At 39.3% G+C, this 18,681-nt stretch overlaps 1 protein-coding gene across 6 annotated transcripts in view; it reads left to right on the top strand.

Annotated features, from left to right (window-relative positions):
* stab1 (stabilin 1) overlaps positions 1-18,681 on the top strand; it is a 116,471-nt gene that overhangs the window by 46,543 nt on the left and 51,247 nt on the right. For all 6 annotated transcript variants that reach the window (XM_028574840.1, XM_028574839.1, XM_028574841.1 and 3 more), the window contains 20 exons: positions 854-1,049; positions 1,899-1,994; positions 2,121-2,166; positions 3,093-3,172; positions 3,289-3,414; positions 3,708-3,781; positions 5,164-5,235; positions 6,209-6,328; positions 6,420-6,467; positions 6,897-6,980; positions 7,279-7,425; positions 8,160-8,294; positions 8,391-8,450; positions 8,778-8,954; positions 10,363-10,452; positions 10,785-10,931; positions 12,043-12,099; positions 12,187-12,355; positions 13,406-13,555; positions 18,203-18,307. In XM_028574840.1, coding sequence (XP_028430641.1) covers positions 854-1,049; positions 1,899-1,994; positions 2,121-2,166; positions 3,093-3,172; positions 3,289-3,414; positions 3,708-3,781; positions 5,164-5,235; positions 6,209-6,328; positions 6,420-6,467; positions 6,897-6,980; positions 7,279-7,425; positions 8,160-8,294; positions 8,391-8,450; positions 8,778-8,954; positions 10,363-10,452; positions 10,785-10,931; positions 12,043-12,099; positions 12,187-12,355; positions 13,406-13,555; positions 18,203-18,307 — 2,179 coding nt within the window. The remainder of the gene's footprint in view (positions 1-853; positions 1,050-1,898; positions 1,995-2,120; positions 2,167-3,092; positions 3,173-3,288; positions 3,415-3,707; positions 3,782-5,163; positions 5,236-6,208; positions 6,329-6,419; positions 6,468-6,896; positions 6,981-7,278; positions 7,426-8,159; positions 8,295-8,390; positions 8,451-8,777; positions 8,955-10,362; positions 10,453-10,784; positions 10,932-12,042; positions 12,100-12,186; positions 12,356-13,405; positions 13,556-18,202; positions 18,308-18,681) is intronic.

The raw sequence follows: 18,681 nt of genomic DNA, 5'->3' as shown, positions 1-18,681 counted from the left end.
GCCTTAAATATTCTTGACTACAGTCTTGCTACTAGTACTTACACTAGTATCAGAAGTAGGAATATTATTGCTCTAATGACTGCAAATACTACTACTATACTAATACCTGAAACATTAGCTGGTGTTAGGGTCACCAGCTAATAGTAGCTGACACCACACTAGTATTACTGTTACCACTCAAACCGCAGCCGATTCTTCATACCAAACTGAATATTACGATGAAGTTCAACGTTTTTTGAATATAAATATAATCTTTTGTCAGTATGATAATTCTAATGTGATTGTATTGTAGATTTGTTGAAGTTATCCGTATGGTCTTTAAAAATATTTGATATTAATTCATTTTAGATAATTATTTTATTATCTTTAAAAAAAATACTAATTTAGTTTTAGTAAATTTTTGTATTGATTTAATCTTTAAAAAAATTATATTTAAAATATTTTATTATATATATATATATAATTATTAAATTGACATCCTTATTGTTAGTTTGTTTTGATTAGATTAGATTAGATAATACTTTATTTATCAAACAATGGGGAAATTCACTTGTTACAGCAGCAGTTTTTCCACAATAAAAACAAACAATAGGCAAACAACAGACAATGTGCAAAAAGTACTGAATGAATGTAAAGTGGCATTATATATTATACAAAATATTGTAATGTAAGTAAGTAATTTTCTGGGTAGGACCATTCCAAAGGATGCCAAAAAAAACATCACTTTACCAAACAGATGTAGTGATCAATGTTAGAGATTCCATATCGTAGTAGGGCTTACTACTACTACTACTACTAATAATAATAATGATAATAATGATAATGATAATGATAATGATTGTCTGTCCTGCAGGATCATTCCTGTTGCCCAGGTTACTATGGCCACGAGTGCTTCAAATGCCCCGGAGACGTTGGCAGCTGGTGCTACAATCACGGAGAGTGTCAGGACGGTAACTATGGAAACGGGGAGTGCCGTTGCTTTGAGGGATTTCACGGCACCGCGTGTGAGGACTGTGAGCCAGGACGATACGGAAACAACTGCTCCTCCAGTGAGGAACAACACGCACGCACGCTACACACACACACACACACACACACACACACACACACACACACACACACACAGTCACAACGGGGCTTTACTTTAAGCCCATGTTGCAGGTTAACCACCACTGTTGATTAAACAGTAAATATAGCACTCAAGATATGTATATAATAAAAATGTCTCCAAATAGTGTTAAAGGGCAGTTTTTGATATTACCGGGGAGTCAATGTTTTCTTTATATCTAGTGACAGTGATCATGTCGTTAGTTCAGATAAGTACCGGTAAACTTATCTAGATCTAAAAAATAGAAGGCATCATGCTAGCTATGGGCTAATTTGCCAGTCCCACCTGTGGACCCCCCCCCCAGATAATCCCCAAGATAATCTCTAATTAAATCTTTCCCCCGACGTTGTAAACACATTTTTTATTAGATATCCCACGTTTTGATGGTAGGCTACAGGCTTTGTTGGTTGTTCAATGCTTTAATCTTTGTTAACCCAACAATGTATTCCAGTTTAACTGTCGAGTACACTAGTGGTCACACATTGGGAACATGTTTCTCAGATACCCCTAGGGTCACGTACCGCTCGTAATTGGCGGCTTGATGCTAAAGGGCCTGAAACACCGAACGGACATAAGAAAACTAGCAGCGACTGTTGCCTCGCAACAGTTAGCACAGCCTGTTGTTTTAGGGCTTTAACGCATCAAGACCAACAAACTGATGAATCTCGTGAGGCTTACAAACAATCAACACTAATAATCAATGCTACCAAAACTATGATGCTAACCGATGATGCTAAGACGCCTAAGAGGATATGAGTCATTTAACCTGTGTATACTGTGTGTGTTGCAGAGTGTGTGTGTGCCCACGGGAAGTGTGAGGACGGTCTGGCAGGAAGTGGCAGGTGTATATGTTATAAAGGATGGAAAGGAGTTTCCTGCTCTATAGGTAAGGCACACACACACACACACACACACACACACACACACACACACACACACAGTGAAATTGGAACCACCACACTTTTCTAACTGGTTATCGCCTGAAATCTTTTTGTGTGTGTGCGTGTTATAGAGATCAAGGACGACGCTTGTGGAGCTGTGTGTGCCGAAAACGCCAAGTAAGTCCTGTTGTTGCGTTAACAGCTGGTTTTGTGTGTGTGTGTGTGTGTGTGTGTGTGTGTGTGTGTGTGTATGACCGGATCAAGGACCACTGGGTTTGGAGAAGCTGTGAATTTATTTACTGTATTTGTTTACTCTTATAGCATGTTCACTATTTTGTAGTGATGTCTCTGCCAAATGTCTCGTGAGAATTATTAAACCCTTTATTATTGGACCTGCATTATTTATCCCACAAAAACTGCAACGTAAAATTAAGTCATGATAGTTACTAACTACCGTCATGCGTTGTACAGACAGGAAAAGCAAATTGATGAATGTTTAACAAAAATAATGACTTGAGGACAGTGTCTGCCAATTACACTCACTGGCCACTTTTTATAGGTACTCCTGTACAATCTAATGCAATTACAACAGTTCAGCCATAAATTCTACTTTTATGAAGCTTATAAGTGTTTAGTTTTGGTTGACACTGTCTGAAAGGTGATAATTCTACTTCATGATTTTTATTGAGGTTGTAATAGGTGGTGGTTTTGTACTGAATTCATTGTATTGAAAGGTGTTTCTGATATTTTGGGACAGATATTAGAAACATGACAATAGCTAATGCATTGCTGCACAATAATTGCAGTAACATGAGATTAAAAGTTTGAAAAAAAAGTATACGAAGGCTGTCTTATGTCTTAGCCAGGTGAAACAGTCCAACTAAAACTTAACCAAATTAACAATCAAAAAAGAAGAAGGAACTCCCAGGTCAAATTGTTAGGAGCAGAAGTATGCACATTAACAGCTCATTCATTGTATGCTGTGTTATGGACTTTCTACAAGGGATAGCAGCTAAAGTCTGCCCAAGAAGTCACTAGATTTGTGACATGTGCTTTAAAAATGGTCAAAGAAATGTAAGACAAGAGTTTTTCCTCTGCTGCAGCTGTATTACAGGACCCAAGGGTTCAGCTCCTGCCTGTGTGTGTGTTGCTGGATATGAAGGCAATGGAACTTACTGTCAAGGTAAAGACACACACACACACACACACACACACACACACACACACACACACACACACTCACACACATATTCTGTACAAATGTCAAATCTGATCAAAAATGTTTTCTCTGTGTCTCAGAGCTGGATTTGTGCCGCATGTCTAACGGTGGATGTTCAGAATTTGCCGTCTGCATGAAGGTCTCAGCAGGAGAGAGGACCTGTACATGTAGTGAGGGGTACACTGGAGACGGGGTCATCTGCCTGGGTATGTAGTTCTGACCCCTGACCCCACATTTCCTAACCTGAACCTCTTGACCTGACCTGGCAAAGTCTTAAATTATCAGAAATTTTGTAAATTCATAGCCTTAGAATATTTCTAAATATGGAGGCCCCCAAAGGCTCACAGTGGGAATGTGTTTTTCAGAACTACTTCTGCGTTTGCAATAAATGTTGAGTTACATCGCAACATTTTTTGATCCATAGGAACAGCTATTGTGTTGGTCCAGTCCAGTTATTATGCACTGCCAACTGTCTGATTTACATGTCATATGTTCACAGAGATTGACGGCTGTCTGGTCAACAATGGAGGCTGCCATAAGTCAGCAGAGTGCATCAGAACAGGCCCCAACATTGTAAGACAACACTGTATTGCACTAAAATATCAGATTTTAATGGCGCATAATGTTAGACCTGACCCAACACTGAGCCATCACTGTACCTAAGACTTAGATCAGGGGAGGTTTCAGGGGTGTCTCATTTTAGTGAGGACCAAATAGAATCTGGGTGGTTCTTTAAAGTATTTGTTTTATACTTTTGGCCACCATTAATGTTGGTTATGAAGTTCAATTTACCAAATCATAGTACCTCTACACTAATGTTAGCTGCCCTATTAGGGCTGGGGTCTGTGTGGCAGTAAAGTTAAGGAAGATTTTTGCCTCTAACTTTCTCCGTGGTCGTTCATTTTAATGTCTGTACAGCCGAACACACAGCAGAGCTGTCATTGACCAATATTTATATTTATTATTTTGTCAGGCAACATTGTGATTATAAAATAAGGATTTTATTACTGCAGTGCAGCAGCTTGGGAATAACTGCTGGATATAATGTAGTGTTTTATGGACCACAATTAAATGACATGAGAAAAAACATGTAAATGAGAACTTTAACTTAAATTTAGCTGCATTTAAACACAGTATAGGTGACCACAGAGAGCAGACGGACACTGAACGGGTAACCTGCTGTGTGTTTAGCTGCCAAGTCATGGTCCACTGTGAGGTAGGGAAGTTAAGAGGATGACTCTAACTTTTTCAGGAATCACACATTTTAAGTCGATATAGCTGATAATACAGCACAGCTGTTGTCATTAACCTCCTACCAGAAACAACCAGTGCTCTCAAAATTGGCAAGCAATGACATTCTAAAAAAACACATACAAACACATAGGTTTGTCTATTTTTTGAAAATCTATCTTTGCGCATTATATCCATAAGAGGGTAAACCAACGGTAGACATAACTACTTGTATAGGCACATTTATTTTAGCATGTATTTTAAAACAATTTAGAGAATATGAAGAGAATTAGAGAGTAAATTGATAAAATAATGTCCTATATAATGTCAAATTTAAACACAGTAGTCCTCTTTCCCTCTCTCTCTCAGAAGCGTACAAGAAGCAGCACATGACGCGGATTACACCGCTGAATTTTTAGGGAGCAGCGGCCCAGGCCCACGCGAGAATGCGAGAGGCAGACAGCCGCAGTAGTGCTGCCTTTTTTTTTTTTTTTTAAACAATTTCTTCGTTGGTCTGTTTTTTTTTTACAATTAAAATAAGTATTTAGAATATTTAATGACAGCTCTAGAAACAACAGTACTGTGTTAACAGTATAACAAAAGTGATTTTGATTTGTTGAGAAATTATTATATGATTTGTTGATTGGCAGAGCTCAGCGGGTGGCAAGAAAGAGATGGATGAAGTGATTGAATGTTCTCTCTGTTTGCTCTGTTGTTGTCTCCAGACAGCCTGCAGGTGTCCTATGGGCTTTCAAGGATCAGGGCGGTTCTGTTACCCTGTCAACCCATGCAGAAATGTAAGTCAATGTGTCGTCATTTGCCTTATTCTCCTTATCAGGATGTTGAACTCTAAGCAAATCTCCAAACCGTATTTCCTCCGGGTAATCAAAATATATGGTAACACTTTATTTGAAGGGGTGTGCATGGGCCTGACATGACACCGTCATAACCATGACATGACACCGGGCATGAACCTTAAGATGTCTTGTGAATGTTTACGACTGTTGTCATTAAATGTTATTCGGATTCGGATTATGACAATTTTAATGCAAAGCTAGTATTGTTTGAGATGTTTCTCTTATGACAACTTGACATTAAGCAAGACAAAATAACCTATTAATGTCTTTATTAGTACAACTTGCCATTATTCATTAGACAACATAACCTGTCATAAGTATGTCATAGCAGGCCTTATTATCAACATTACATTACATTACAAGTGGTTGGATTATACATTGGCTTTCATGTCACCATTATAATTGTATCATGAATATTTTCCTTGACCTAAAGTAAAGTGAAACAATTTGGACTTCATAAAGACGTCATAAAGTTTGATTACAGTTTCAAATGCTTTTATAACAGTGTCATGAATAATTCTCTTGACCTCAAGTGAAGTGAAACTAGTTGGACTTTTCATTAAGATGTCCTAAAAGTTATAAGACCACTTTGATGACAATCAATACAGTACCAAGGTGATTTATGGAGTTTTGGATAGATAACATTAGCTTTAGGCTACTTGCTAATATAACCGCTAAGCCTGGTTAGCTGTACAGCTGTCCAATTAGTTGACTCAATTCAAGGAGCCATACGGGGAAGAAAAAGACATCTCGGGAATATATTACCTGCCGTACCATTACACACGTTTGTTGCAAACACACTAATTGATGACTCAACTAATTAAAAAATCTAATCTATGATTTTATAAAAAATTAATATGGTTGCAGGGCATTTATCATCAATTAAAAATATATTTTTTGTGTATGTGTGCAGAACAATGGCGGCTGCAGTAAGCATGCTCGCTGTGAGTATATGGGTCAGGGTCAGAGGAACTGCTCCTGCCTCAGAGGCCACGTGGGCGATGGCTTCGATTGCCGGGGAAACACCTACAATGTGAGTCACATGACCTCTGACTTCCCCCTGACCTCTAACATCCCACTGCCTCCCCCCTCACAGGAAGTTGTGTTGTCCATCTGTCTTACAGGAGCTGTTACGACAATCAGAGAACATCGTCTTCAGTCGAATGTTATCTGTAAGTAAATAAAACTTTACCTCCAGTTATTAATTTGATGCTGCTTAGTAAACACATACATGGTTTGTAATATACATGGTTGCAAGGCACAACAGCTGGCAAATCAGAGCTCCTGCTGCTCTGTGTGTTGGGCTTCTTATTGATTGGACTAAAGCGATCCCAAAATGTAAACTGATGGTGATGTCCAACTGAAATTAAAATATTTTTTTGCCAAAAAATAACTATATATCTCCTTTTATCTCTTTTATCTAACTTTGTGTCTTTATTTGGTTAAAATTGTCATTGCCAAAAAAGAAGAAATTCAAATAAAATATATATAATATATAAGTATATGCAGTGACTGCATCCCCTGTATGAACTTGCTTCACAATACAGGCACCTGAACCATCATTACAGGAGTTCACTTTGTTTTCTTTGCGTTTTTCTCAGATGTCAGGCTCTCGTGGTCTTTATGGTGAGGGACCGTTTACTGCCTTTTCACCTGTAGAGGAAACCAACAACGACTCCTCTTCTGTGTGTATAACACCTGCTGTTTGTATATTATATAATGCTACAATAAGAATATTACCAATCTTATTTTCATTTTTTGTTTATCTTTAAAATTTACTGTCTTACCTAGAAAAAAAGCTATACAGTCATTTAAAAGCTAAATCACAATATTAATTAATAATATATACTGTATATATACATATACATATATATATACATCGTTGACTGGTGTCTCGCTGTTTGTGTGTGTGTGTGTGTGTGTGTGTGTGTGCATGTATGCGTGTGTGCGCGTGTGCGTACGTGCGTGTGTGTGTGTGTGTAGTTCGAGAAATGGAAACAGTTCGGCCGTCTTAATGACCTGGTTCGTTACCACATCGTTTCCTGTGAGACTTTGACCTTAAGTGACCTCAAAACCACCAAGCTTGCTGTTTCAACGTCGGGACACACACTTCACTTCAGCCTGCAGCAGGTAACACACACTGCACTTCGGCCTGCAGCGGGTAACACACACACACGCACACACTTGTTCATTTGTGGAGGACAGCAGCTAAATTCAACTTCAACTAGAGACCATCTTGCAATGGCATCACACATGGCGCAATGCCAAATTGGGCCAGGGGCGTAAAGTGGGGGGGTCCCTTCCCTGTTTTCTACCCCCCTACTTCCGGCAACGTTACCCGGACCACACCTATCTTCTTGCTCTTGTGCGGCGGCAAGTTCTGGATGCAGTGACAGCGGCTCAGCAAAGTATTCTCTGAGAGGAACTTGTTTTGGTAGAACATTTGCACCCCGCAATAGAAAACGCAGTTTTTTTGGTCTCTATGTCTTCAGATGTCTCACAATCCACCTTTCCGCTCTCCTCATCTTTGTTTCTACATATCTTTGTTTCTACTACCTGCTGCCTAAGGCAGCATGGTGGCTCAGTTGTTAGCACTTATGCCTCACAGCAAGAAGTTTCTGGGTTCGAATCCAGGTTGTTCTGGGCCTTTCTGTGTGTGCCTTTCTTCTGTGAGTTTGCGTGTTCTCCCTGTGTTTGCATGGGTTTCCTCCAGGTACTCTGGTTTCCTCCCACCATAAAGACATGCGTGCTGGGTAACAAGGACTACAGTTGAAAATTAGCTGACTGGCTAACACTGGCGCATTTACAGAAATGTTGATTAATGTGCTTTGTGCATCTCTCCACACCTGTCTCTCTCCCTGCAGGGTTCAGTCTGGATCAACAACAGATCGAGGATCGTGAAGAGTGATTACGGCACATCTAACGGAGTCATTCACCACATTGACACGCTGTTGATGCCCTACAGGCTGCAGGATAAACCAGTCCTCCTGTCTAACATGGTTTGCGGAGTTTGCTTTAAATTAATATATAATTGATAATCAATCAAAATTGACGGACAGGCAGTGTGAACTATTTCTCTCTCTCTCTCTGTTTAGATGAACTTTACGTCAGCAGCGAAGTTTTATGGCTACAGCCGCTTCTACAAACTCGTGGAGGTAAAAACAACTAAAACGCTGCACCTCCTGGTTTTATTTCTATTCCTACAGCCATATCTCCCATGCTGCCTCTTCCTTCTCACTCTGGAATCCACCTCCTCTTTAATTTGTCCTTCCAGCAATTACACATCTACATCTATCTCTATCCTCTTATTACACCTACTTTTTTTCCTTCTTCACATCTTTCTATCACTATTTATCCTTCTACAACTACTTTCTGATGCCAACTTCTCTTTCTACTACACTCTTCAACTTTTTTATCTGAGAACACACAATTTATACTGTGAGTGTGAGTACTACTGACCGTAATCTTTACTCTTTGTTCAGGATGCAGGGTTACTTCCTGTGCTCCAGATGTCCATCCACCAGCCGTTCACCATGTTCTGGCCCACTGACAAGGCCCTCAACTCCCTGCCAGCTGAAAGACAGCACTGGCTCTCCAGCCCCGATCACCGAGACCAAGTGGCTGCCTTGGTGAAGGCTCACATCATACGCAATTCCAAGGTAGGAAGAGGAGGAGGAGAAAGGCATTAGGAGGATGACTGGCTCAATAACAAAGTTTGCTTCTTTGATAATCAAACGTAACTCTTCTAATTGGGCCCCTAAAGGATGAGAAGTTCATTGCAGCCCAGAAGGAAAATATGCACCTCTGTCGTGTTGGATTTATCATTTATTTTCTCAATTAATTGTTTTGTCTATAAAATATAAGAAAATAGTTAAAATGTTGATCACAGCTACACAAAACCATTGATGACGTCTTCAAATGTCTTTTTTCCTGCCAAACAAGCAGTTCAAAACACAAAAATTCTTCTATTGACAATATCTGTCTTAAAGTTCTAAGATGAAGAAAGCCGCAAATCTTCAGCCGTTTTGCTTGAAAAATGACTCAAATGATTAATCAGATATCAAAATAGTTGCTGGTTAATTGCCATATGATTGACATTAAACAATTAATTGTTGAGCTCTACATCTGTGATCAGTGTTAGTGCACATTATATATCAACTTTCAACTTTCCACGGTTTTTCAGCAAGGCAAACAATGCATGAACAAACATAGACATACAGTAAGTAAGATGTCCTAAATACCAGTGGGCTAGAAGACCAACAACTAGTGACCAATCACTAGTGTCCAACATTCACATTTCCAATGTACAAAGCCCAGCATCAATAACATCTGAAAAATAAATAAAAAATGCAGAGAGAATAAATAGCGACATAATGACCAAATAAATACAAATAAACTAATAAAGTGCATAGTGACCAGACATGTTAAATACAGATTCAACATTGTTACGAAAGAATCCGATCACGATTGTTTTGTGGTTCGTATTCTGTCATCTACTGGCTTGACCTCTGTGAGTTTACTCTGAAAGCAGTTACGCTCTCGGAGAACAAAGTGACACGAAGTAGGGTTCAGTTTACAATGTTCTAAAGGTTTAATGAGACACACAAGAATATATAAATTTTGTAACAATCGCTCCATTCACTTTGATGACGTGAGAGTAGATAGATAAGAAAGGGGCACCAGAGGAGAGGAGGATTGGTTCAAGGTAGGTTCACGTAGATAAATCTTCAGGGAGGAAAACTTCAACATCAAAAATGTATGATACCGATACCAATTGAAACAGATGAGAGAGGCTTGGTTTAGAGTTTTAACAGAATTTGAATGTAACAGCTTCACAACAATGCTTCTGCCCACTGCTTCCCTGCTTACCAGCACTGGAGCTGAGGAAAGCTCATAGGGTCACCACAGTCGTGGCATGAACATGAATACATATCCAAAATAATAATATAATATCCAAAATCCATCCAAATCCGAAACTGTAGGCTTCTTCAAAAGCAGGAAGAAGGGTCTGACTGACTGTCTGTCTGTTGTAGCTCTAGAAACAGATCACTGTGATTTTGTGTCTAGGTGATGGGTGTCAGTCAACCGGATAAATACTCGTCCTTTCGCACCATGCATGGATCAACCATCAAGTACAGCTGTGACAAGACGCTGGTGGTGAGAAAACACACACACACACACACACACACACACACACACACACACACACACACACACACACACACACACACACACACACACACACACACACAAACCAAAAAAAGGAGCCATGTTGGCATCTACACCTGGCAGCTGGCTGTTTTATGTCTGCATGTCTGTCATTACAGAGGGCCTTATTTTCTTTACTTTATTTCTTTTCTCATTCCTAGCCTATGTTACGTGAGACAGCACCCAATATGTGTTCTATTTTATTTTATTCTGTTCTAGGTCTGTGGCTGTATGTTGACTGTTTTTAAAATGTTATTGATTGTGTGTCTGTGTGTGTTCAGGGTGCTGTATTGATTAATGAGAACGCAGCCCGGATAGTGGAGCGCTACCTGGACTTCAAAGAAGGTGTGGCCTATGGCATCGACCAGTTACTGGAACCACCTGGCCTGGGAGCACTCTGCGACAGCATGGAGAACAGAACCACTCACGTGAGTAGTGCTAATACTATTACTTTTAATACTGCTTTAAAACTCACAACATAAATGCTAATGTTGAAATTAAATAATTACTGTTAAAACTATTTTTACCTCCGTTTTGGTTGGATAGTCTGTTAAGATTATCCTTATAAACACATTTGGATATATATCAGCGCATATTTTTGAATTCTTTGGATGGAATGATCACAAAACCAAAGCTAAGACACATTCAAATGTCAGATGACATTGTGACAAAACAAAAGCAAGTTGATACATAATGTGCCGCTAGAGTGGCTACAAACTAGTGATACTACTGATAGTATTAGCACTTACTGCTCATTGTAACTTAAATCAATTCAATGGAAATACTGTGATCAGTAGATTTCTCTCGGGGATGAAGAAAATCTCTTTAAATCTTCGTGCTGTTGATCGAGAGCATGCTGTCTTGCCATTGCTAACCTTTGGGGGAACAAAGAGCCAGAGAGTCCAAAAAGGAAGCCATCGCTTTATTTTAATTGTGACTCTAGCGCTAGCATATTAGCTGTCACCAACTATCTCTGCAAGGTGTCCCTTACGGCTACAATAGGGCTGCAACTAACGATTATTTTCATTGTTGATTATTCTGTCGATTATTTTCTCGATTAATCAATTTATTGTTTAGTTTATAAAATGCCAGGAAATGGGATAAAATGCTGATCAGTGTTTCCCAAAGCCTAATATGATGTCTTGTTTTGTCCACAACTCAAAGATATTTAGTTAAATGTCATAGAGGAGTAAACAAACTAGAAAATACTTGGATTTAAGAAACTGGAATCTGAGAATTTTTGACTCAAACCGATTAATTGATTATCGAAATAGTTGGCAATTAATTGTAACTAATTAATTAATTAGTTGGTCTTTGCAGCTCTAGTCACCAAGCCTCTAGAACAAAACATTTCATGAAGCCACATGGATATGACTGGGCCTTAATACAGCTACCCCAGTAACTATTGTTACTAATACCACTGTTTCACCACCACTACTGCAAATGCCGATACCACACTGCCATGGTTATTACATTGATGTCAGCCTTCCTACTTTTTTTGGTAGCTGGACTAAAGCTTTCTGTCTTAAAATGTCTCAGGGGCGCTGTGGACGCTGCCTCTTCCCTCCATCCTGCCCCTTCAGACACCAAGACACGGTAAGATCTGCTCAAAATTCTGAACATTAGCAGCTTGTACAATACCTAACCTATGTCGAGATAAATTTCAGTCTTGCCTTCTTCCAGGGAAACACAGAGCAATGTTCGCAATTTAGGTCCTTCAGGTATGGCCGCCGCTATCCATCTTTCCTTGACCTGGATGATCTTGGGGGGCGGCTGGGCTGTAAGAGAGTTTGTCAGTTTCCTTCCTGGGTCCAAAAGTGCTGCAAAAACCACTACGGCCGAGACTGTCAAGGTAAGAAAGGCAAATAGGGAAGATGCTCCTCTGGTCAGACATTCATCTCATCCTCCCCAGAGAGGTCTGGAGAAAATATTGCCCCCTAGAGCTATTCTTAGAGCCTTACAATTTGTGGAGCTGCAAATGTTAAGAGTCCTGAGGGTGACAATTAATGAAAGGATGATGATTGAAATAGATGAGAGGGGCTTTTTTCAGAGTTTTCACAGAATGGAATGTAACAGATTCACAACAATGCTTTTGCCACTTTTGGTCAACACACAAATGTATTAAAACCACTAATTACATCATCCATCTTATTTTTGGTGTTATCGTTAGCAATAAAATACTGAGAGTAGTTTGAGTTTCTAGATCCGTTTGTAATAATGCTTTTCAACAAAATACATATGCCTTTAATGCTGTGTTCGGCCAAAGAGGTTATGTGTTTGTTCCGTTTTTTTTGTTGGTTTGTTTGTTTGTCAGCAAGATTACAGCAAAACTTGTGGCCCGATTTTCATAAAACTTGATGGACGTATGTAGCATGGGCCAGGGAAGAACCCATTACATTTTGGAGCAGATCCGAAACACGGGGCAGATACACAAATTATTTTTCACTTTGTGAACATTATAAGACATAGGCCGTTTGTGCTGCATTCACGTGGTGTCGGAATAATCGTAAAAATTAGTTCCCAACTGGGAAAATTCACACTAAATTAACATTGTGAAACAGACCATGCCCTGGCGGAAATCTGCACCCACCAATTGCCCTTTCAGTTTATTCAGTCTTACATATCCTCATCATATTAGTAAACTTATTTTTATATTTGTTTTGTTTATTCTGTGCATCTATAGTTCTATACTTAAATGAATTGTTTTGATGGAGTATTTTATCTTTTTGCAGGCGTTTGTGATCCAATATATATATGACAAGCATATATATTTTTTTTCTGCTGTATTTTTTTTAATGGTTTTTGTAAGACCATAATTGGAATATTTTTAAAAATGTTTTATATGCTTTCTTTTGTTTGTCCTCTATCCATTTTTTGATTCCACCTCTTCTGTGTGTTTTAGTTTGTCCAGGTGGGCTAGAAGCCCCTTGTGGTAACCATGGTGACTGTGACGATGGGATGCGTGGTTCAGGAAGATGTAGGTGCCATGAAGGTTTCAGAGGAACAGCCTGCGAACATTGTACCACCAACCACTACGGCCCCAACTGCACAGGTAGACCAAAACCAGGAAACACAAAACTCAACCAAAACTAAAACGGCCTCTGCGTTCAAATACCCATACTACCATACTATTTCGTATGCGAGAAAAATATTTAGTATATCAAATACAGTATGCCAAAAATACTATGTCCTACTGCATCCGGTCACTTTTTGCAGTGTATATGAGCAAGAGGGGGCAAAGTTTAAGGCACAATGTTATGTAATTATGTCACAGTTGTATGCATACTGTATGCAACAGTCTACACTTTTAAAGGCAGCTGTAGTACATAGTAAAAGTAAATCGAAAAGGTATGTGATTTGGAACACAGACACTGTTTTTGAACCCAAACTATATCAAGACTTTGTGAGATCTTCCTTTCATTTTTTATGGACAGTTTTCACAGTAGAATATCATAAGATATGAATATATATACAGTGCCCTCCACAATTATTGGCACCCCTGTTTAAGATGGGGTCATGGACTTCTAAAAATTCTCCTTTTTTTTAAACAACATAGAACCCAAATGCAAAAAAAAGAGAAAAATCCAACATTACTTTGGTGGTAAAAAAAAATCACACATTTAGAAAAAAAAAACTTGAAATCATGTGTCCTACAATTATTGGCACCCCTGATGTTAATACTTTGTACAACCCCCTTTTGCCAACAAGACAGCACTTAATCTCCTTCTATAACATTTCACAAGATTGGAGCACACAGAGAGAGGGATCTTTGACCATTCTTCTTTGCACAATCTTTCTAGATCATCCAGAGTCCTGGGTCCTCTCTCATGCACTCTCCTCTTTAGCTCACCCCACAGGTTTTCGATTGGGTTGAGGTCTGGGGACTGAGATGGCCATGGGAGGACCTTGAGTTTGTGACTGCTGAACCATTTTCGTGTAGATTTTGCCACATGTTTAGGATCATTATCCTGCTGAAAGACCCAGTGACGACCCATATTCAGCTTTCTGGCAGAGGCCATCAGGTTTTTATTTAAAATGTCCTGGTAGTTCAAAGCATTCATAATGCCATGCACCCTAACAAGGTTCCCAGGGCCTTTGGAAGAGAAACAGCCCCAAAGCATCACAGATCCTCCACCATACTTCACGGTGGGCATGAGGTGCTTTTCGGCATACTCATCTTTTGTTTTACGCCAGACCCACTTAGAGTGTTTGTTGCCAAAAAGCTCAATCTTAGTCCCATCTGACCAAAGCACACGATCCCAGTTGAAGTCCCAGTGCCGCTTAGCAAACTCCAAACGTTTACGTTTGTGAGTGTTAGTGAGAAAAGGCTTTTTCCTTGCATGCCTCCCAAACAGCTTGTTGGCATGTAGAGAGCGTCTGATGGTTGTTTTGGAGACTTCGTGACCCCAAGATGCCTCTCTTTGATGCAATTCTGTGACAGTGAGCTTAGGACTTTTTTTTACTTCTCTTACCATCCTCCTCACTGTGCGTTGTGGCAAGATGAACTTGGGACCTCTTCCAGCCTTGTTTGTCACTGTTCCCGTTGTTTTAAACTTCTTAATGATTCCTCTGACTGTAGATACGGGCAAGTTAAGGCGAGTGGCTATTTTCTTGTAGCCATTGCCTGACTTATGAAGGTTGACACACATCTGCCTAACTTGAATTGTGTGTTCTCTTGTCTTCGCCATGTTGACAAATGGGTAAGAGAATTAGGACTCTGTGTCACGTCATATTTATACCCCAGGGAAACAGGAAGTCATGAATTACTATTTAAAAGTTCCTAGATACCCTGACCAACTTTAGCAACTACAGAAAAATATATTTAAAAAAAAATCAATTACATTTTTCAGCGGAATTGTTAGGGGTGCCAATAATTGTGGGACACATGATTTCAAGTTTTTTTTTCTCTTTTTTTGCATTTGGGTTCTATGTTGCTTAAAAAAAAGGAGAATTTTTAGAAGTCCATGACCCCATCTTAAACAGGGGTGCCAATAATTGTGGAGGGCACTGTATATATATATATATATATATATATATATATATATATATATATATATATATATATATATATATATATATATATATATATATATATATATATATATATATATATATATATATATATATATATATATATATATATATATATATATATATATATATATATAGATATATATATGTTTTTAGCATCATGTTAGCTTTAGCTTTTGAAAGGTTGATAAATAAAACTCAAATTACCTTGGCCTGTATCAGAGATGCTCACAATCTGAGCTAGAGTCCAAGTCAAGTCTCAAATCTGGTGGTTATAATGAGTGTTGTATCACCTGCTGCGTTCCATCCAGGCTGCTTAGAACACTGCATAGCTATATATAAGGAATTCAAACATTGCAGCCAGTGGGACGTAAATGGTTATGTAAATCAAATACAAAAGTTTGGCAAACAAACAAACAAATATGTTACGTATTAGATGTTACATAGGTAGGTTATAGGTTACGAAGGGAGGGGAATAACATTCAGCTCCTAAAAAACGTTTCCTAAAAATGAAGTCCCGCACCTTGAGTCCGAGTGGCTTTTGAGGACGAGTCTCAAGTCAAGTCTGAAGTCACTGTGTGTGCGACTTAAGTGCGACTCGAGTCTAAGCCTCAAACTTGAGTCCCCATCTCTGGCCTGTATATCTCCTTGCTCTTTTTTTATTAGCAAAGACCTATGTTTAAAATATTCACATAGCAGCTTCTCACTTTTACTTTCCATTACTTTCACCGGTTGAAATGACAAATATCCTCGGCAGCAGATTGTGTCATCACTAAACACATATTTACACAACTAGAGTTACTCTCAGGTAACTCAGATTTCAACTACATTATTAAATATGAGACTACTGCTGTGCAGTCATAGTGACGATTACGGCATGTAGGTTTGCAATGGAAATTGCTTTGTCAGATGTGTGTCGCTAAAAAGAAGTAGATAACTTGAACGGCAGCTGGATTCTCACAATATCACAAGATCACGCAAAAATCCATCTAGTCAGGCTTCAAGTAATGCGTATGTGTCCTAACAACCAGCTAACTGCATCAATCAGCATCCGGTAAGGAGCTACTGGCAGCTACGGGTGCGGCTTAGGTGTGTGTGGCGGCGCGACTGTTCAAAACAACAGTGGCGGCATGATAGACAGATGGTTCATTCAATCACCTGCCAGGTATTTCTTTTGAAGGATCCTGCCCTTAAACAGTTTCCAATGAAGGCTTCTCAGATGGTTCTGTGTTAACCAACCATCTGGCGTGTCAGGCTAGTAGATTACCTGTTATAGCTTGTTTTATGTTGTTTTCACTACCAACAATCTCTGAAACACAAAGCTAGATGAGTTGACCAATCACAGTTCTTTTTATCTTGTAGCCTCAATGTGCAGTTACATTTTTGAGGAGGCGAGCCTTAGCTACAGTGTAGGAACTGAGCCTACGCACGTAGCCGCCCTACCTTTCGGTGTCACTCCTTAATGCACAATTATGAATACAGCTACAGGACCACAATGGGCATGAGAACTTTTCTTTATCCTCAAATAATGCGTTTTTATTCCCTCACCCTCACCTCCACCCACCCACCCAAAAATAATAATAATCTGGTTAGCAGACGCACCGCCATCTCTCCCCTATCAGCTCTCCTGCAGTCTGTCGCCATAGCAACGCTCCACACTCACCATCACAAAGCAGGGTGTGTTTCCAGCTCAGGACAACCCTGCCAGCCGTCTTCGCTAAGAGTCACCCAGCCGACTGGGTTAAAGAATATCAAACAGCTGCTGATCATCCGCTGTTTCTGTTTCAAAGTTCTCATTCAATGATCTCCTAAAGGTTCATCAACACAGCAGAAGAAGCAAGTCAGAGGTGTAAATCAGAGCTGTGGTGGTTTTAAAATGCTTTGTTGTTGCAGTGAGGAACAGAACCTGTCGCCGTGGTTACTGAATTAATCCCAAACTGATCCAGAATGAGAAAGTGAACTGATTTAAACTGCTAAAATCAGGTTTCAGCTCATTGTTAGCGGAGCACACGAATATGAAGGTATGTGACTGAAGTTGTGGGGTTGTAGTAAACTTCCCTCCTTCATGTTTTATGTACACAGGCTTCTATCTTAGACTTTCACAGAATTCTTCCGCACAACACAGTTGTTCATGTTGCGTTCTGATGTTTCAACCAAGAAGGGTTCATGTCGATCAAAGCATCAAAGAGCTCCAACTGTCCCTCACCTAACGTTGTCTGAGGAGAAGGTTAACCAGACTGTTGTTGCTGCCTGAAACCCTGAAATTCACAACTCTATTGTGAGATTATTATTCAGATCACCACCTCGGAGATATGATACAAAATGATATGCTTATTTTACATACACTATGCAAACTATAAACAGCACAAACTATTCAATTAAAGGAATAATTTATTATTTTTGTAGGTATTTTGTCATATACAGATATACAATGATGTTTGTATGTTGATGTTGCCCAATGTCAAGTCTTTATTTGATCATGTGACGAGATGATGCAATATGTGGTATGCGTGTTATTTTAAGCGCAAAATCTGCCAAGACTTACAAACTGAGCACACTTGCAAACCGAGCAAGCAGTCGTGCTTAATAAACATTTAAGGGCCCCTCATAATAGCATGCACTTATGTTACACCAATGGAGGTTGAGTCATGTTTTTTCTCTCTTACAGTCTGCAGTTGTGGGGTGCAGGGAAGGTGTGATGAAGGCATTGAAGGTTCTGGACAGTGTGTCTGTAAACCGGGCTGGGAGGGTGATTACTGCCAGATCGATTTAGGTGAGTTTCCATCCTGAATGTGACCTGAATGCAATCCATTCGTGTTTAATTAATGCAATAAATGTATGGGAGTCCAGGATGTTAAAGGATGTTTAAAGGATATGTCTGGTATTATTGTATGTATTTTTGTTGTTGTTGTTGTGATTAACATTTTTTTTTATTATTCTTTTATCAAAATACAAAACATACAACTCGAAACATGAACAAATCTGCCCTTATCTAAACATTCTAGTGCCTTCGGGGCTGAAGAACTGCATCCAAAAATCCCCACAGAAGTTGCAAATATCAAAAAAATTGAGACCTAGGGATTCCAAATAAATGCCAAGGAAGGTACAGATCCCCCAGTGTGACAATTCCCTTTTCCAACCAATCAT

Source organism: Perca flavescens, chromosome 4 (genome assembly GCF_004354835.1).
Source record: "Perca flavescens isolate YP-PL-M2 chromosome 4, PFLA_1.0, whole genome shotgun sequence".
NCBI lineage: Eukaryota > Metazoa > Chordata > Actinopteri > Perciformes > Percidae > Perca > Perca flavescens.
This window is presented reverse-complemented; position numbering and strand designations above follow the sequence as displayed.